The sequence below is a fragment of the Engystomops pustulosus genome, chromosome 6 (genome assembly GCF_040894005.1).
Source record: "Engystomops pustulosus chromosome 6, aEngPut4.maternal, whole genome shotgun sequence".
Classification (NCBI taxonomy): domain Eukaryota; kingdom Metazoa; phylum Chordata; class Amphibia; order Anura; family Leptodactylidae; genus Engystomops; species Engystomops pustulosus.
This window is the reverse complement of record NC_092416.1, coordinates 82050289-82074147: the sequence shown is the minus strand read 5'-3', so window position 1 is coordinate 82074147 and position 23859 is coordinate 82050289. Positions and strand designations below refer to the sequence as shown.

The following is a 23859-nucleotide window of genomic DNA, read 5'->3' as shown; positions in this document are numbered from 1 at the left end:
GCTCCTTTTGTGTTGATCATTTGACACAAATCATAATGCAGTTTACCTGGGCCTTCGAGGTTCCAATAAAGTTAGAAGTACTTGGATACCGTTGACTATCACTGACTCATTATGTTCTCCGTGAAACATGTTGCTGAGAAGTTGCTCAATAGTCTCTTGTCTGGAAAAAAAAATAAAGATGCTTAAAATTATTTGAAAAAAAACCCCCCACAAATTTCTAAATGATCTAACCAAAAAATCCAGGCATGCTTCCAGGCCAAGGCATTCATAATGGGCACAAGCATCTACGTGCACTACTTTGTTCACATCGTTACAAGGGTTGTCCGGGAAGGGGTCAAAACTTGCTATGTTGGGTCGTGCAGCGTCAGGGCATCAGGCTAGCCCTGTTGTACAAGGTTATACAAAATAAACAAAATGCTATCAGCACACAACCGTGCTCAGTCTGTGGAACCCCACTCATGTGCTGGTGTTATTCTGTGGATCAATCACAGTGCAGTGGATGAGAGTCCTTGCATATGATTTATGACACAAGGAGTCTTTGCTAGCCACCGCAACAGTGTTGCCGGAACTATAACAGTTTATAAGGCCTGGTTCGCACCTGCATCTGGGCTAAGCATTGAACACAGGTATAATGGGGAAAAAATTTTTAAGTCTTCTGTTCAGCTTAAAAAAAAAACTATAATAGGAAAAGAGAGTGTCCTCATGCTAGTGACCACAGCCCATTTCATCTGTGTCCCCCAAATAAAATGGGTGACCAATAATTCCCATTTTCTGGACACAAGTTGCCATATTTATACATATATATGTGCATGCCTTACTTCTCTAGCGTAGCCAGTAGCTGGTCAGGCTCAGGACTATCCTGAATCTGGATCATCTGCTCACGGCTCAGTCGAATAATATCACACAGTGACTGTGAAGCGTTGGAATGTTGCTGAAACAATATAAAAATATGATACTATGAAAAATACTTGATACTTGAGTAAAACAAAGGGTTTCTCCCAAAGAGGACTATTATCGTTTATCTGCAGGTTAGGTCTGACCAGTGGGGGTTCTGTGAATCACTAATTGGGTGCCCTGGGAAGGAGGAAATGGAAGAGAGGGGATAAGGATGCCTGTTTTAGTCACGTCACCCCTTTCCTGTGCTCAGACATTATTTCAAAATGTTGTAGAAAACCCCGTGCATCTCCAATGTGTGCAAAGGAAAACGGCGTTCTACAGAGCGTCCCTCATTATAGTTACTATTCTTTCTTTGCCTCACATGTGACCTGTGTTTGGATTTTAATAAATATCTCTAATAAAGATTATATTTTATAAAATACTGTATATACTCAACTATAAGCTGTGCATAAATGGAAACAAAAATTGCCTGGGGCTTATTTCCAGTGAGATGTTTAAAGTAATAATACGCCTCCTATATTGAGTAGTTTGAGGGGTGCAGTTTGGAAAATGGAATTATGGGGCTCCAATGTAAATGCTGTTAACCCCTTTATGACCGCCCCATGAGTTTTTAAAGGCTGTCATTAAGGGTACTTCTGCTGTGACATCTTTCTATGGCATCTTTCTGTGACATCTTTCTATCAGAAGAAGGACATTGGGTGCTGCTGGAACCAACGTTGGGCTGCTATAAAAGGGGCAGCGGCAGCAAGAAGTTAATGAAGTATATTACAAAGTTTATCATTATCAGCAGCATTTTGTTATTACAGAATTAAAATAAAAACTGTAACAAAAGTTCAGTTGTGCAACACTGCACAAAAAAGACAGCAGTGGTGCTAAGCATCTATAGCAGAGCATTCAATATAAAATGTCACCTGCAGGCATTCTTTACTGCAAAGAGGACAACTTCAGCACAAGTTCTGAGCGTTTCCCAATTCTAATTGAGTAAGCTATGTTTAGAACACATTTCATAAAATTTGTACACTAGTTTTTGAGCTCAGGAGAAATTTTTACGGCCTCCAGCAAGTGGACACTGAAAAATCAATTCAGCTAAATAAACTGCACTTTGTCCCCTTGTCCTTTATAACAAAACATAAATACAGGTACAAGAAAAATGAATAGGAGAACCCTATGCAATGGAAATAAAAGCGCATCAGGGTGACCACATGTAGGGCACCTTAGTTATTCCCGTTTAAGTCTTTGAGTCAATATTTCTGGGGGTACAATATATTAACCTTTACAGGACTCAAGTTCATTTAATGTTTTTTTTATATTCCCCTAGTTCGAAAATCCAGAACTTTTATTTTTCAGTTTACATGCATGCATAAGGCTCGTTATCTGTAGGACAAATTGTACTTTTTAGTGGTGGCATTTAATATTCCATGCAATGTACTGGAAAAAAAATTCCAAGTGCGGTGAAAGTGATAAAAAAAAAAAAAAACATTTGCAGTATTTTGTTTTTGGCCTTTGTTCATGCGCCTTTTACTGTGCACTCCAAATTACTCCTTCCCTTTATTCTTTGGGTCGGTACGATGACAGAGATACCACATTTATATGGGCTTAATTATGTTTTAGATTTTTAAAAAATGGAAATCTTTTGTAAAAATAATTCTGAGGCCTATAACCTTCTCATAACTTCAGTGTCCAATCCTGAACAATGTGTAATTAATATTTTCATTTAGCTTTATTTGGGACCTATATGACCATTTTTTAAATTCAAATATTTATAGATGGAAAAATGGCAAAAAAGTGGTGATTAGGGCATTTGGGCACTATTTTCTTTTACCGTGTTCAAGACTGGGAATAAACCTTATTTATATTTTGATAGAACTGGCATTTTGGGACATGACAGTCCTACAAGTCTGTAAGAGTCTGTCGGCAACCCCAGAGATGATGTCACACGGCCATCCAAAATGGCACAGATAACGCTGTAGGGTGCTGTGGTCAGGTTCAACCGCGGCAGTTAGAAGCAGATGTAAACTGTGTTATACCAAGATGTAATAGTACCAAGACGTTATAGTACATTGTGGTGCACAAAGGCATACATTTTTATGCTGCAGGCCCCTTCCTTCTTCAGGGGGGGGGGGGGGGGGGGGGGGCTTTTTCAGCACAAATATGCTAGAAAAAAGTCAGCTTATACTTGAGTACATTAGGAGTTTTTGCATTGTTATGTGTTTTTTTTTTTTAACTGGATTCCTTAAACAAGCTGTAACTAAGATTTTTTTTGTTTGCTACCAGTAACTTTTTAACACTTCAGTGTACGGAGAGGTTAAAGGTTTCCTTGCTTGTGCAATGGGATGATGTTTCATTGATTTCATTTTGAAAACTGTCCAACCTTTAGAACACTTTATTAAAATTTTTATTGGAGGCAAAATTGCGAAAAAGTGGCAATTCAGACATTTGGGCGCTATTTTCCATTACGGGGTTCACTGCCAGAGATAATTGTTTTTATATTTTTATACATAAGACATTTTGGGACAGGGTAATACAAACTTATATTAAAATAAATGACCAAGTAAAATCTTGTGTTCTTGGGAAAGAGGGTGATTAGAATTTTTAGTTTTTTATTTATTTTTATATATATATTTTTTAATCTTTTACTTTAACCTCACGTGTTATGACAACCGATCAGCAATAAAAGATGGCGGCGCCCATATGCAGCACTGTTAGAAGCCCCAGTCGAACGCAACTGCGACACCTAACCGGTTCATTGCCATGATCAGGGTCAGCATCGAGCATGGCAGTTACCAGCAGGTGTAACCTGTGTAGTACAGCTGTCACCCACCCTGTATGGTCTGAGCCCTTCTCCATACTCCCCTTCACGACCAGCCGATGCATATTTACCTTGACCAAGCGTGAAGGGGGTTAAAACTTTTAGACAAGTTTCATGCTTTATACATGGCTGTGTATGCATCACTTTTTGTTAGGCTGTGTTATGTTATATTCGTAAAATAGTATCTGCAATTTGTGATACAAATCATATATTTAGGGGTGAATTTGAGGCTTGCTTTAACACTCAATTCTGCTGCCATCTTTCTTGGTACAACTTCACAATAAGGCAAATATAAACTTACATTCTCATCCTTGGAAGGATGAATCATTTCAATCAGCCTTTGAACAATTTTTTCTTCATTTAGCCACTGCAAGAAACCAAAATAGAGGGAAAAAGTTCATATAATATTATACAAGATACATAACAAAATGTCTATAAGTATGTAAAGCGCTGGCCATTAGCTTTCAGAACTGCAGAGATGATTAAAATTATTTTTAAAAAGTTTGCCTCACTGTAAACTTATTTCTTTCATAAAAAGATTGATAAATAAGTTGGAATTTGGTGCAAAACACTGCACATTTCTGGAGGGTTTTGAACACACTGGTATGACAGAACAGGCTGTAAGATAGACCAATTACTGCCATATTTCCAAACAAAGCCAACCAATAGGAGGGCAAAGTTATGCATAACCTAAAATCTGACAGATTAATAGATCTAGTATAACATGATCTAATAAATACGGATCACTAAAGACTGTCCATCTGACTTTAAAGGGGTTGTATCAAGGTTGAGTTTGAGCCCTCTTTCCACAGGAAATCTGATTCTGCTCGTTTTGTTTTTTTAGTTAATGGATAAATATTTTGATCAATATGTAATAATATAGAATTTGTGTAGACCCGCGTATCCTCATGGTTCTCTAGGTAGTTTCCACAGAAAATGCTGTGCAATGTGTATGAAAGCTAATTTTTGCCTCATATTTAACCCAATTCTGTTTTTCTATGGATCAAAGGCAGTGAAGTGAATTAATACTAATATCTGGTGCTTTGATGCATGAGCACCAAATTAGTTAGTATCATTAACACATCACTGGGCAGTCAAGGTTAATGAGCCAAGATGCACAGGTAGTAAAACTGATCTTTCCCAGAAAGTCTTGGAGCCCCCAACAAGGCTCATTGAAGCCACCAATTGCCCACAGCAGGTACCATGATTTCCAGCAATTCAGGAGAATCTGTGTGCAAATAGCAGAAGCTACACTAGTACCGGGAACCAGAAAAAGACGAAGCACTTTCATTTCTTTTCCCCCCATGCCTACCCAATCCAAACGCAACATTTACCAGAATTGCTGGGGGGGGGGGGAACTCTTAAAGCCTGTGCTCATTAGCTAAGAAATATCCAATAATGTGTTAATGTTGAAGTAATTATGTAAAACAATCAAAGGTTGCGTTACTCATGTTGCGTTTTATGTGCGTATTTGCTGTCTTGAATTTCTCTGTTGCAAGTCCACCGCATAGTACAGTAGCAGTGTAAAAAACAAACAGAAAAATATCAAAATCTGCAGCGGCTTTCCACTAAGGATTTAGGCCAGTGATGGCGAACCTTTCAGAGACCGAGTGCCCAAACTACAACCAAGACCCACTTATTTATCGCAAAGTGCCATCACAGAAATTCGGGATTTATACTCCCTTCTCTGTCACACTTTTCATTCATATCATCACCCTGAGGACACCAATAAAGCAGAAAATAGAAGAAATTTGGATGATCATTGCAGCTTCCCTCCAGGGTCCAATAAACAGGAAGAATTGTCAGGGCCGAATCAGGAGCTACAATGATAATCCAGATCTGTCCACACCTTCCCACCCCTCCAGTCGTCCCAGGTAGTCCTGTCACTTTAATATAGCACTGTGCACAGCAAGTCCTGGGCTGTCTGGGACTGCAGGAAGATACCTGGAGTCATCTCTGGTGATGGCCTGAGTGCCCACAGAAATGGCTCTGAGTGCCACCTCTGGCACCAGTGCCATAGGTTCGCCACCACTGATTTAGGCATTCAAGCATGCCTTTTTAGTCTGTTTTTAACCGTCATTTTTTACCGTTTACCATGTGTTTGGCTGCTTTGAACCTATTTGATAAACAGGTTCAAAGAAGCCAAATGCATGGTAAACGGTAAAAAAACTGATGCGTTTTAAAAACAGCTCATTCTGTTTAATTGCTGTCACATGTGGCATTTATAACCCGTTTTTTGCCCCGTGTTTAAGCAGTCCATTTTTGTAAATGCATCCGTTTTGTCCTGTTTTCGCAATTATCTTAATTAAAACCGGACAAAAACTGATGCGTTTAAAAAAAAGGCTGCTTGCATGCGTTTTTTTAACAGACTGCTTAACAACAGGCCAAAAAGGGGTTCAAAACGCCACGTATGACTGCAGCCTTAGGGTGAAGACACACATGGCGTTTTTGGGCCGTTTTTACTAATTGCGTTTTCAGATCGTTAAAAACGCATGCGTTAAAAAACGCATCCGTTTTTTAAAAACGCATGCGTTTTTTGAAAACGCATGCGTTTTTGTCCGTTTTTCCGAAATTGCGCAATGAAAAACGGACAAAAACGCATGCGTTTTCAAAAAACGCATGCGTTTTTAAAAAACGGATGCGTTTTCAAAAAACGCATGCGTTTTTAAAAAACGGATGCGTTTTTTAACGCATGCGTTTTTAACGATCTGAAAACGCAATTAGTAAAAACGGCCCAAAAACGGCCCAAAAACGCCATGTGTGTCTTCACCCTTAGGCTACAGTACGGCGGGCTTACATCGGCGCCACTCACCCCCGCCCTCTCCATAGCGATATATGGACTTATCCTATCTTTCTCCCGGCTACGGAACGGTACGATGCCGCACCGTACCGCTCCTGTAGGGTGCCGTGAGCCCACTGCCGTGTATGTGGGACATATACATGCCATATATACGCCCCCCATATATTTGTGTGAATATATCCTTAGGGTGTGGTCACACGTTGCATTTTGGTTGAGTTTTAAAACGCATTAGCACAGCTGGGGAGAGCGGATTTGCCCAATTACATTACTGCTAACATTTGTGTTTACAAAACACATTGTAAATGATGTTACAGCATGTGTTAACATCACGTTTACATTGTGTTTTGTTAACAGTAATGTAATTCAGCAAATCACCTCTCCTCAGCTGTGGTAGTGCGTTTCAAAACTCAATGAAAACGCAAACCAAAACGCAACATGTGACCGTCACCGCACCCTCTATTAAAAGGGGACGGGGAGGAATTGGAGAGTCTTCAAAGGAAACATCAACACCAAAATATAAAGTGGGAAGGTAAATTAGAATAAATGAACATTCCTGACATTCTCTTTATTAGCTTAAGTAGCGAGTAAAAGGGGTAGTTCACTTTCAGCAAATAGTTGATATTGTTTGTGTAGTGGGAAGTTGGAAAATTTTCCAATAGACTTCCTTTATTAATTCCTCCAGGTTTTCTAGATCTCTGCTTGTTGTTCTGCTATAGAAAGCTTCATTGTTTACTTCTAGTGGATAGAAATCACAGCTCTTATTACTTTCAATGATACTAACGGCTCGTGCACCTGTGTGACATCACATGACTACAAACAGATTTCTATCCAATCAAAGCAAACAGACAGGACAGCAAGCAGAGGTCTAGAAAACTTTGAGGAAATACAGAAAGAACACACAGAAAGAAAAAAAAAACACAGAAAGAAAAAAAGAAAACACAGAGAGTATATTGGAAAATTGTATAACTTTTCCTTACACAAACAATTATTTGCTGAAAGTGGACAACCCCTTTAATGTTGGCGGTTACCTCTTGACCCGGGGGCGCAGGTCACACATGGTGTAGCTATTTGAAATGCATTGGAGAAACATATGAGTTTTAACATGTAAGGGTGATGCCACACATGACGTTTTCAGTCCGTTTTTAAGCATGCATTGTCAGTTTTTGACCAATAATCTGAATATAATTGGGAAAAACTGACTAAAAACGCAATGTGTGGGTGGCATCACCCTTACCACATGTTTGGCTGGTTTGAAAGCATTTTTCTTTATTGCTGGAAGTGTAAGCAGCTTTGTTAAGATTTTCACAGCTGGTTACGCCAGCAATGAAGAAAAACACTTTCATGTTTGATTATATATTCTAAAGACAGGTGTTACATGCCTGTACACTAACAACATTTTAAGCGTTTCACAATGGATGCCCTGATATCTCCAGAACCGTGGCACCTATAAACACAATTCTGGTGTCATTAGTAAAGAGGAGCATCTCCCATTTAAGGGTGAATTCACACAAATGCCGTACCGTAGCACAGCGGGCACACAGGAGAGGAGAAAGGGGTGAGAGCTGCTCGCCTCCATCCCTCTCCATAGAGAAACATAGCTCACGGCGCCGTAATACGGGGAAAGATAGGAGAATGGGGGATGCATAAACAACATTTATACGTCCCCCAACCGCAGTGTGAATACAGCGTAATATAATATTGGAATATAGGATTTGCTTCTAGATGAAACAAAACATACAAAACAAGATATAAACTGTTAAAAGTTTCAGTAAAAAATGTGATTTATAAATCACAGATCTGAATTCTCGGCTAACTTTAAAAGTGAATCTCTCCGTTTCAGCTAAATACACAATCCTGATATTATTTTAAAGGGATTATTCTCTTTTCAAGCCACCAGCATTATGTTTCTAGGTGCCACAGTTCAGGATGTATGACAATTGAAGTGAGCCCCCTCTAGCCTGTAAACTGAAGGCAGAAAGCATAAGGAACTGCAGAAGAAACTTTTCAAAAGAACATGAACCCTCTGCCTCTGTACCTGGAAAAAGATGATGGATTTACACTGAGTATATTTATAACATATTTTGGTAAAGGTTTATACAATTTTACCTTATTGAAATGTGTAATGCAAAAAAATCATTTTTTTATAACTTTTTAGTTATATGCCTGCCAATTCTAAAATGAACACAAGAATACAAGTAACATTGTAGGGCAGAGCAGAACTGCAAAAAGTTGACCTGGGCATTCAGGCACCAATTGACCCTTGGTCACATAGGAGTTATTGTTAATTCTTACATTGAACACATCCTGTCTAAGCTGTGGTTGTTCCACACATGTAAGAAGTCGCAGTAACAGGTCCATAATTGCCGATGTACCAATGTGCCTCAGCAACAGGTTTACAAAGTCATCCTTCTTGCGTAGAAAGGATATAATCTGCAAAAGAAAATAAAGAAAGGAAAAAAATGTGAGGTCCACTCCCCAATTTGGTGAAGTAAATGCACATGTCACCTGTTATGTAAGACTAGTTTACACAGTCCACAAAGTATAACCTTTTAGTGTAACACAAAGTATAACACTTTTTAGCCCATCGATTTCGGAACCCTGTGATGAGGGGTCTTCCACAGATAAACATTTGCCCTCAGCAAGATCCATAGGTTTGGAGGGGCCAGAATGCAATATAATTGCTTACCTGCAATAAAAAGCAGTTCCTAGTATTTCTTGATTTAGCGAATAGTAATATAATTAAAGGACACCTGTCATCAGGTCTCTATCACTAGTCCTCTCACCACTACCTATTGGAGCAGCTCACAAGGATCCCATCCCAGCCTTTATCTAGTCAATTAATACATTAATCATTATAAAAATCATCTATTCTTTATTATGTAAATGAGCCTGGTCACATGGTCAGAGGCAGTGATGTCACCCCTGTTATCCCTCCCCTCTCCTCCCCCTGCTCATGTCTGTGTGTAATGTATAGTAAAGCATAGTTGGTGTATATGCTGACATGCTGCATCCTCCTAATACACATGTGATAGACGCAGACATCAGCTACACAAGTACCTGACATGTTCTGCTATAACATGGCTGCATCCTGGAGCTGTTGTATCTCTCCTATACACACACAGGCTGCAGGGGGCACCAGCACCAGGAAGCACATCATTATACAGACTCACATCATTATACAGGCTGTCAGTCAAGCACTGGGGGTGTGTCTGTACCTCCCACTCATGAATAAGCTGGACAGCTTGAATATGCTAATGACTCATTGGACATCTCACAGGCATTTGCATACAGCTTTAGGACCTCATTGCTTGGGTTTACAGGCATATAGAGGGACAATGAAGAGATAGAGGCAATGTTTTCTAATGGCAGTTTATGAAAATATATTTAGTTTAGGGGGGTTATTTTGCACGACGGGTTCTCTTTAAAGGAGACATTTTAGCTCTACTATACCTTCCAATGTTCAATAGAAAGCATTTTTCAATGTCACAGTATGTGTTAGGGCACTTCAAAAAAGGTTTTTCCCCCTAAATGCAATTTTGCTGATAATAAAAAAAAAAAAAAAACTTAAGCAGTTTCTAAATTGGTTTAAAAGTGCCAAATGAGCCTTGTAAGGCCTGTGAGGGTGCGACCACACGTTCAGTTTTTCAAATGCAGTTCTTGATGTCTAAACCTGGAATGGAGTAAGGGTAGGAGCAGCACCTTTTAATGATTTGTCTCAACCCATTAACAAATTCGCAGCTGCTATTACAGTTCCGGTGTGGTCTTATGGCCGACAGAGGGAATGTCCCTGCATTACATTTCTAAATAATACAGGGACTCCCGTCCACTGCACTGTGTGCAGCCTGTTGAATCATGTCACCATATGGAACGAATAAAATGCACCATTTGACTGCAACCTAAAGCCAGCCATACTCATGTTAACGTGTAAATCGCGTAGAATACCATTCTGACCACCAACTTATTGCCTCATTCTTATAGGCAAATTTAGAAGAGCAGACGTTTGCAGCAGCAAATGTTCACTCTTGCTCCACCTTCCATGTGGGGGAAGCTGAACAGAAAGGCAAATCCTACTGTATACATATTCAGGGTAAGCACAAGCACCATGTGTGGTTGCATCCACAGGTAAATATTTATCATAGCCGGCGTACTGTGCACATGGTGTATGATAATAGCCCTGCCCACCCACCGTGGTGGATTCATGAAGAGGCTTAGACCTATTGAAGTATCCATCGAACGGTGGCACCGACGGGCAAAACTACGCCAGGCCCGACCTGGCATAGTTTTGCATAAAAACCTGCAAACAATCAGGGTTGAATGTTAACAGGTTTAAGCAAGTTCGCAAACACACAACTTACAACCCCACTCCCCACCTTCATGGCGTGAAGGTGGCGTAGTCGCTAAAATAATCGCAATTTCATGCAGTCTGACGGAAATTGCAAAATTTCAGTGCTTCTACGCCAGAAAACTGGCGTAGGAGAACTAAGAGATCTCCCCCTCATTGTTCTTGGAGGAAGATCAACCTGGACATATGTAGCCCCTTTCTGGAAACGGATGCAAGCTGCACTAGTAAAAGATATGCGCAATTAATCTGCTCCAGTCACTTTAAATGTTACCTGTTCTGTCTTGCGGTTGATAAGGATTCCCATAACCTTGCTGAAGAAGCTGGCTAGCAAAGGATTCAAGTCATCTTCATTTTGTAAAAAACTATAAAGACGCTTCAGCAATGACTCATCTTCTCCTAAGGCATCATTAATTTGAGTTACATCTGCCGTCAGAATCTCACATGATACACTGGGATACCTATAAAAACAGAGGCAATATTTAGTTATCCCTAAGCACCAGAACTGGAGTGTTGTTTGTTTGTTAACATCTGCACCACTAGGATGTCTGACTGACATCGGTTTGGAGGCAACCACAGCACATATAATGGCTGCAAATACCTCTTTCTGGGTATTTGGAGTTTTTATTATTCACTAAAAAGAATGTACCAACTGAAAAGAGTCACTCAACAACAACCTAAATTCTCCATATATCAGTTTTTCACATATACAGATGAGATCTCACACCACAGCCTCTCCCCAATGCTTGGAGTAATATATATACTCGAGTATAAGACGAGTTTTTCAGCTCAAAAAATGTGCTGAAAACCACAAAATCGGCTTATACTCGAGTCAAACAAAAATTGACACAAAAAAAAAATCAAAACTAAAAAATCAAAACATCAGCCGTCCCTGCAATAGTATTGTGCATGCCGGCACACACTGTGATGTCAGCGCTGTGCGAACCTGCCGCTGAGGGAAAAAAAAAAAAAAAAAAAATCAAAACTCACCTTTCCGGTGGCCGCCTCGGGTCTTCTGTGTGATCCGGCAGTCAGCGGCAGGTCTGTGCAATGTCACAGGCACCGACATCAGCCGCTGCAACAGTGTTGTGTGTGTGCGGGCAGCCGGCACACACTGCGATGTCAGCGGCTGCGGCGGACTTCAGCGCTGCCGTTGACTGACGGACAGCAAAGAAGAGCAGAGGGGGCCGCCGGAAAGGTGAGTTTTGATTTTTTTTTTGGCTATATTTACCGGGGCACAGGGGCTGGCAGGGTATATACCGGGGGGGCACAGGGGCTGGCAGGGTATATACCGGGGGGGCACAGGGGCTGGCAGGGTATATACCGGGGGGGCACAGGGGCTGGCAGGGTATATACTTCTGGGGGCAGGGGCTGGCTATATACTTCTGGGGGCAGGGGCTGGCTATATACTTCTGGGGGCAGGGGCTGGCTATATACTTCTGGGGGCAGGGGCTGGCTATATACTTCTGGGGGCAGGGGCTGGCTATATACTTCTGGGGGCAGGGGCTGGCTATATACTTCTGGGGGCAGGGGCTGGCTATATACTTCTGGGGGCAGGGGCTGGCTATATACTTCTGGGGGCAGGGGCTGGCTATATACTTCTGGGGGCAGGGGCTGGCTATATACTTCTGGGGGCAGGGGCTGGCTATATACTTCTGGGGGCAGGGGCTGGCTATATACTTCTGGGGGCAGGGGCTGGCTATATACTTTTGGGGGCTGGCTGGCTATATACTTCTGGGGGCTGGCTGGCTATATACTTCTGGGGGAAGGGGCTGTGACCAATGCATTTCCAACTCTCGGCTTATACTCGAGTCAATAGGTTTTACCAGGTTTTTGTGGTAAAATTAGGGGTCTCGGCTTATACTCGGGTCAGCTTATACTCGAGTATATACGGTAGTTGTCACAGGCTTCCATTTGACCTTACAGCAGAGGAGAAGTATGAATGCAGAGGTCAAAGAGCACAGCAGTTTGAGAAGCCGCCACCCCCCTTCCCTCTGCTCCAAGTCCAGCTGCAATCCTGGAATATAAATGCATAATTCACAGTCCTGCTGCTACTAACACCATGTATATATAGTTACACAGCTCTACAGGGCAGTTACACTGACCACAGTTTTGCAAGGTCAAAACTCCCTTTAACAGACAGGATAAAAAGGAGCTGCTGAATGGTTAGTATTGGGAACCTAAACAGTTAAGTAGAATAACACAGAAGTAGTAGTATGGGCAGATACATCTCTTAACGCAGCAAGAATTCCTCTGGTCTGGATCACTATTCTACAGTTTATTTTCTTTACCTCTGTTGGGGTTTGTAGTCGTGGGCTGCATTAGATTAGGGGTTAAAGAAAATCAACCATTAACCCCTTAACGCCACAGCCCTTTTTCGTTTTTGCGTTTTCATTTTTCACTCCCCACCTTCAAAAATCTATAACTTTTTAATTTTTCCATGTACAGAGCTGTGTTATGGCTTATTTTCTGCATAGCAAATTAAACTTCAAAATGGTGGTTTTTAAAGGAAACCTACCATTTCAAATGGTTGGTGTAAGCTGTAAACACCGAGCACCAGCTCAGGGTGAGCTGGTGCCGGTGCTTAGTTTCGTTAGTGTTATAAACCGCGGTATTGCGGTTTTAACACTTTTTAAACTTTATAGCAGAAACTGCTTCGGCGCTGCGTGCGCACGATCGTGCGCGCGCCTACATAGAAAATGCCACAGGCGTTGCGCACGCAGCGCCGAAGCAGCTTCTGCTATAAAGTTTAAAAAGTGTTAAAACCGCAATACCGCAATAACACTACACAGCACACACACAACACAACACTACACTCAGCACAGCACACACACACACAACACTACACTCAGCACAGCACACACACACACACAACACTACACTCAGCACAGCACACACACACACACAACACTACACTCAGCACAGCACACACACACACACACACAACACTACACTCAGCACAGCACACACACACACACAACACTACACTCAGCACAGCACACACACAACACTACACTCAGCACAGCACACACACACACACACAACACTACACTCAGCACAGCACACACAAACACTACACTCAGCACAGCACACACACACACAACACTACACTCAGCACAGCACACACACACACACACACAACACTACACTCAGCACAGCACACACACACACACAACACTACACTCAGCACAGCACACACACACACAACACTACACTCAGCACAGCACACACACACACACAACACTACACTCAGCACAGCGCACACACACACACACACACACAACACTACACTCAGCACAGCACACACACACACACACAACACTACACTCAGCACAGCACACACAAACACTACACTACACTCAGCACAGCACACACACACACACAACACTACACTCAGCACAGCACACACACACACACACAACACTACACTCAGCACAGCACACACACACACACACACAACACTACACTCAGCACAGCACACACACACACACACACAACACTACACTCAGCACAGCACACACACACACACACACACAACACTACACTCAGCACAGCACACACACACACACAACACTCAGCACAGCACACACACACACACAACACTACACTCAGCACAGCACAGCACACACACACACACAACACTACACTCAGCACAGCACACACACACACACACAACACTACACTCAGCACAGCACACACAAACACTACACTCAGCACAGCACACACACACACAACACTACACTCAGCACAGCACACACACACACACACAACACTACACTCAGCACAGCACACACACACAACACTACACTCAGCACAGCACACACACACACACACAACACTACACTCAGCACAGCACACACACACACACAACACTACACTCAGCACAGCACACACACACACACACAACACTACACTCAGCACAGCACACACACACACACACAACACTACACTCAGCACAGCACACACACACAACACTACACTCAGCACAGCACACACACACACACACAACACTACACTCAGCACAGCACACACACACACACAACACTACACTCAGCACAGCACACACACACAACACTACACTCAGCACAGCACACACACACACACACAACACTACACTCAGCACAGCACACACACAACACTACACTCAGCACAGCACACACACACACACACAACACTACACTCAGCACAGCACACACAAACACTACACTCAGCACAGCACACACACACACAACACTACACTCAGCACAGCACACACACACACACACAACACTACACTCAGCACAGCACACACACACACACAACACTACACTCAGCACAGCACACACACACACACAACACTACACTCAGCACAGCACACACACACACACAACACTACACTCAGCACAGCGCACACACACACACACACTCAGCACAGCGCACACACACACACACACACACACAACACTACACTCAGCACAGCACACACACACACACACAACACTACACTCAGCACAGCACACACACACACACACAACACTACACTCAGCACAGCACACACACACACACACAACACTACACTCAGCACAGCACACACACACACACAACACTACACTCAGCACAGCACACACACACACACACAACACTACACTCAGCACAGCACACACACACACACACACAACACTACACTCAGCACAGCACACACACACACACACACAACACTACACTCAGCACAGCACACACACACACACAACACTCAGCACCGCACACACACACACACAACACTACACTCAGCACAGCACAGCACACACACACACACAACACTACACTCAGCACAGCACACACACACACACACAACACTACACTCAGCACAGCACACACAAACACTACACTCAGCACAGCACACACACACACAACACTACACTCAGCACAGCACACACACACACACACACACAACACTACACTCAGCACAGCACACACACACAACACTACACTCAGCACAACACACACACACACACACACACACACACACACAACACTACACTCAGCACAGCACACACACACACACACAACACTACACTCAGCACAGCACACACACACACACACAACACTACACTCAGCACAGCACACACACACACACACACAACACTACACTCAGCACAGCACACACAAACACTACACTCAGCACAGCACACACACACACACAACACTACACTCAGCACAGCACACACACACACACAACACTACACTCAGCACAGCACACACACACACACACAACACTACACTCAGCACAGCACACACAAACACTACACTCAGCACACACACACAACACTACACTCAGCACAGCACACACACACAACACTACACTCAGCACAGCACACACACACACACACACAACACTACACTCAGCACAGCACACACACACACACACACACAACACTACACTCAGCACAGCACACACACACACACACAACACTACACTCAGCACAGCACACACAAACACTACACTCAGCACAGCACACACACACACACACACACACAACACTACACTCAGCACAGCACACACACACACACAACACTACACTCAGCACAGCACACACACACACACACACACACAACACTACACTCAGCACAGCACACACACACACACACACAACACTACACTCAGCACAGCACACACACACACACACAACACTACACTCAGCACAGCACACACAAACACTACACTCAGCACAGCACACACACACAACACTACACTCAGCACAGCACACACAACACTACACTCAGCACAGCACACACACACACACACAACACTACACTCAGCACAGCACACACACACACACACAACACTACACTCAGCACAGCACGCACACACACACACACACAACACTACACTCAGCACAGCACACACACACACACACAACACTACACTCAGCACAGCACACACACACACACACACAACACTACACTCAGCACAGCACACACAAACACTACACTCAGCACAGCACACACACACACACAACACTACACTCAGCACAGCACACACACACACACACAACACTACACTCAGCACAGCACACACACACACACAACACTACACTCAGCACAGCACACACACACACACAACACTACACTCAGCACAGCACACACACACACAACACTACACTCAGCACAGCACACACACACACACAACACTACACTCAGCACAGCACACACACACACACACACAACACTACACTCAGCACAGCACACACACACACAACACTACACTCAGCACAGCACACACACACACACAACACTACACTCAGCACAGCACACACAAACACTACACTACACTCAGCACAGCACACACACACACACAACACTACACTCAGCACAGCACACACACACAAACACTACACTCAGCACAGCACACACACACACAACACTACACTCAGCACAGCACACACACACACACACAACACTACACTCAGCACAGCACACACACACACACACAACACTACACTCAGCACAGCACACACACACAACACTACACTCAGCACAGCACACACACACACACAACACTACACTCAGCACAGCACAGCACACACACACACAACACTACACTCAGCACAGCACACACACACACACACACACAACACTACACTCAGCACAGCACACACAAACACTACACTCAGCACAGCACACACACACACACACACAACACTACACTCAGCACAGCACACACACACACAACACTACACTCAGCACAGCACACACACACACACACACACACAACACTACACTCAGCACAGCACACACACACACAACACTACACTCAGCACAGCACACACACACACACAACACTACACTCAGCACAGCACACACACACACACACACAACACTACACTCAGCACAGCACACACACACACAACACTACACTCAGCACAGCACACACACACACACAACACTACACTCAGCACAGCACACACAAACACTACACTACACTCAGCACAGCACACACACACACACAACACTACACTCAGCACAGCACACACAAACACTACACTCAGCACAGCACACACACACACAACACTACACTCAGCACAGCACACACACACACACACACACACAACACTACACTCAGCACAGCACACACACAACACTACACTCAGCACAACACACACACACACACACACACACAACACTACACTCAGCACAGCACACACACACACACACAACACTACACTCAGCACAGCACACACACACACACACAACACTACACTCAGCACAGCACACACACACACACAACACTACACTCAGCACAGCACACACAAACACTACACTCAGCACAGCACACACACACACACAACACTACACTCAGCACAGCACACACACACACACAACACTACACTCAGCACAGCACACACACACACACACAACACTACACTCAGCACAGCACACACAAACACTACACTCAGCACACACACACAACACTACACTCAGCACAGCACACACACACAACACTACACTCAGCACAGCACACACACACACACACACAACACTACACTCAGCACAGCACACACACACACACACACACAACACTACACTCAGCACAGCACACACACACACACACAACACTACACTCAGCACAGCACACACAAACACTACACTCAGCACAGCACACACACACACACACACAACACTACACTCAGCACAGCACACACACACACACAACACTACACTCAGCACAGCACACACACACACACACACACAACACTACACTCAGCACAGCACACACACACACACACACACAACACTACACTCAGCACAGCACACACACACACACACAACACTACACTCAGCACAGCACACACAAACACTACACTCAGCACAGCACACACACACAACACTACACTCAGCACAGCACACACAACACTACACTCAGCACAGCACACACACACACACACAACACTACACTCAGCACAGCACACACACACACACACAACACTACACTCAGCACAGCACGCACACACACACACACACAACACTACACTCAGCACAGCACACACACACACACACACACAACACTACACTCAGCACAGCACACACACACACACACACAACACTACACTCAGCACAGCACACACAAACACTACACTCAGCACAGCACACACACACACACAACACTACACTCAGCACAGCACACACACACACACACAACACTACACTCAGCACAGCACACACACACACACAACACTACACTCAGCACAGCACACACACACACACAACACTACACTCAGCACAGCACACACACACACAACACTACACTCAGCACAGCACACACACACACAACACTACACTCAGCACAGCACACACACACACACAACACTACACTCAGCACACACACACACACACACACAACACTACACTCAGCACAGCACACACACACACAACACTACACTCAGCACAGCACACACACACACACAACACTACACTCAGCACAGCACACACAAACACTACACTACACTCAGCACAGCACACACACACACACAACACTACACTCAGCACAGCACACACACACAAACACTACACTCAGCACAGCACACACACACACACACACAACACTACACTCAGCACAGCACACACACACACACACAACACTACACTCAGCACAGCACACACACACACACACAACACTACACTCAGCACAGCACACACACACAACACTACACTCAGCACAGCACACACACACACACAACACTACACTCAGCACAGCACAGCACACACACACACAACACTACACTCAGCACAGCACACACACACACACACAACACTACACTCAGCACAGCACACACAAACACTACACTCAGCACAGCACACACACACACACACACAACACTACACTCAGCACAGCACACACACACACACACAACACTACACTCAGCACAGCACACACACACACACACACAACACTACACTCAGCACAGCACACACACACACACAACACTACACAGCACAGCACACACAAACAACACTACACAGCACAGCACACACAAACACTACACTCAGCACAGCACACACACACACAAACACTACACTCAGCACAGCACACACACACACACACACACACACACAACACTACACTCAGCACAGCACACACACACACACACACACAACACTACACTCAGCACAGCACACACACAACACTACACTCAGCACAGCACACACAAACACTACACTCAGCACAGCACACACACACACACACAACACTACACTCAGCACAGCACACACACACACACACACACACACACAACACTACACTCAGCACAGCACACACACACAACACTACACTCAGCACAGCACACACACACACACAACACTACACAGCACAGCACACACAAACACTACACTCAGCACAGCACACACACACACACACAAACACTACACTCAGCACAGCACACACACACACACACACACAACACTACACTCAGCACAGCACACACACACACACACAACACTACACTCAGCACAGCACACACACACACACAACACTACACTCAGCACAGCACACACACACACACAACACTACACTCAGCACAGCACAGCACACACACACACAACACTACACTCAGCACAGCACAGCACACACACACACAACACTACACTCAGCACAGCACACACACACACACACAACACTACACTCAGCACAGCACACACAAACACTACACTCAGCACAGCACACACACACACACAACACTACACTCAGCACAGCACACACACACACACACACACACACACACACACAACACTACACTCAGCACAGCACACACACACACACAACACTACACAGCACAGCACACACAAACACTACACTCAGCACAGCACACACACACACACACACAACACTACACTCACACAGCACACACACACACACACAACACTACACTCAGCACAGCACACACACACACACAACACTACACTCAGCACAGCACACACACACACACACACACACACAACACTACACTCAGCACAGCACAGCACACACACACACAACACTACACTCAGCACAGCACACACACACACACACACACAACACTACACTCAGCACAGCACACACAAACACTACACTCAGCACAGCACACACACACACACAACACTACACTCAGCACAGCACACACACACACACACACACACACACACACACACACACACACACAACACTACACTCAGCACAGCACACACACACACACAACACTACACAGCACAGCACACACAAACACTACACTCAGCACAGCACACACACACACACACAACACTACACTCAGCACAGCACACACACACAACACTACACTCAGCACAGCACACACACACACACACACAACACTACACTCAGCACAGCACACACACACACACACACAACACTACACAGCACAGCACACACAAACACTACACTCAGCACAGCACACACACACACACACAACACTACACTCAGCACAGCACACACACACACACACACAACACTACACTCAGCACAGCACACACAAACACTACACTCAGCACAGCACACACACACACACACAACACTACACTCAGCACAGCACACACACACACACACACACACACAACACTACACTCAGCACAGCACACACACACACACAACACTACACAGCACAGCACACACAAACACTACACTCAGCACAGCACACACACACACACACAACACTACACTCACACAGCACACACACACACACACAACACTACACTCAGCACACACACACACACACAACACTACACTCAGCACAGCACACACACACACACAACACTACACAGCACACACAAACACTACACTCAGCACAGCACACACACACACACACACAACACTACACTCAGCACACACACACACACACACACAACACTACACTCACACAGCACACAACACTACACTCAGCACAGCACACACACACACACACACACACACACACAACACTACACTCACACAGCACACACACACACACACACACACACAACACTACACTACACTCACACAGCACACAACACTACACTCAGCACAGCACACACACACTCACACAACACTACACTCAGCACAGCACACACACACACTACACTACACAGCACACACACACACACAACACTACACTCACACAGCACACACACACACACAACACTACACTCAGCACAGCACACACACACACAACACTACACTCAGCACAGCACACACACACACAACACTACACTCAGCACACACACACACACACAACACTACACTCAGCACACACACACACACACAACACTACACTCAGCACACACACACACAACACTACACTCAGCACAGCACACACACACAACACTACACTCAGCAAAGCACACACAACACTACACAGCACACACACAACACTACACTACACTACACTACACTCAGCACACACACTACACTACACTACACTACACTACACTACTCAGCACACACACACAACACTACACTCACACAGCACACACACACAACACTACACTCAGCACAGCACACACACACACACACACAACACTACACTCAGCACAGCACACACACACACACACACACACACAACACTACACTCAGCACAGCACACACACAACACTACACTCAGCACACACACACAGCACACAACACTACACTCAGCACACACACACACACACAACACTACACTCAGCACACACACACACACACAACACTACACTCAGCACACACACACACACACAACACTACACTCAGCACACACACACACACACAACACTACACTCAGCACACACACACACACACAACACTACACTCAGCACACACACACACAACACTACACTCAGCACAGCACACACACACAACACTACACTCAGCAAAGCACACACAACACTACACAGCACACACACAACACTACACTACACTACACTACACTACACTCAGCACACACACTACACTACACTACACTACACTACACTACTCAGCACACACACACAACACTACACTCACACAGCACACACACACACACACACACAACACTACACTCACACAGCACACACACACACACACAACACTACACTCAGCACACACACACAGCACACAACACTACACTCAGCACACACACACACACACAACACTACACTCAGCACACACACACACACACAACACTACACTCAGCACACACACACACACACAACACTACACTCAGCACAGCACACACACACAACACTACACTCAGCAAAGCACACACACACAACACTACACTCAGCAAAGCACACACAACACTACACAGCACACACACAACACTACACTACACTACACTACACTACACTCAGCACACACACTACACTACACTACACTACACTACACTACTCAGCACACACACACAACACTACACTCACACAGCACACACACACTACACTACACTCAGCAAAGCACACACACACTACACTACACTCAGCACACTACACTACACTCAGCACACTACACTACACTCAGCACACTACACTACACTCAGCACACTACACTACACTCAGCACACTACACTACACTCAGCACACTACACTACACTCAGCACACTACACTACACTCAGCACACTACACTACACTCAGCACACTACACTACACTCAGCACACTACACTACACTCAGCACACTACACTACACTCAGCACACTACACTACACTCAGCACACTACACTACACTCAGCACACTACACTACACTCAGCACACTACACTACACTCAGCACACTACACTACACTCAGCACACTACACTACACTCAGCACACTACACTACACTCAGCACACTACACTACACTCAGCACACTACACTACACTCAGCACACTACACTACACTCAGCACACTACACTACACTCAGCACACTACACTACACTCAGCACACTACACTACACTCAGCACACTACACTACACTCAGCACACTACACTACACTCAGCACACTACACTACACTCAGCACACTACACTACACTCAGCACACTACACTACACTCAGCACACTACACTACACTCAGCACACTACACTAC

The 23859-nt window shown here is 44.7% G+C and overlaps 1 protein-coding gene across 3 annotated transcripts in view; it reads right to left on the bottom strand.

The window, feature by feature from the left end:
* Nucleotides 1-23859, bottom strand: part of PPP6R1 (protein phosphatase 6 regulatory subunit 1) — a 77954-nt gene that overhangs the window by 21305 nt on the left and 32790 nt on the right. For all 3 annotated transcript variants that reach the window (XM_072156775.1, XM_072156777.1, XM_072156776.1), the window contains exons 3-7: nucleotides 11120-11306; nucleotides 8799-8936; nucleotides 4008-4073; nucleotides 819-931; nucleotides 47-160 (exon numbers count right to left, since the gene is read on the bottom strand). In XM_072156775.1, coding sequence (XP_072012876.1) covers nucleotides 47-160; nucleotides 819-931; nucleotides 4008-4073; nucleotides 8799-8936; nucleotides 11120-11306 — 618 coding nt within the window. The remainder of the gene's footprint in view (nucleotides 1-46; nucleotides 161-818; nucleotides 932-4007; nucleotides 4074-8798; nucleotides 8937-11119; nucleotides 11307-23859) is intronic.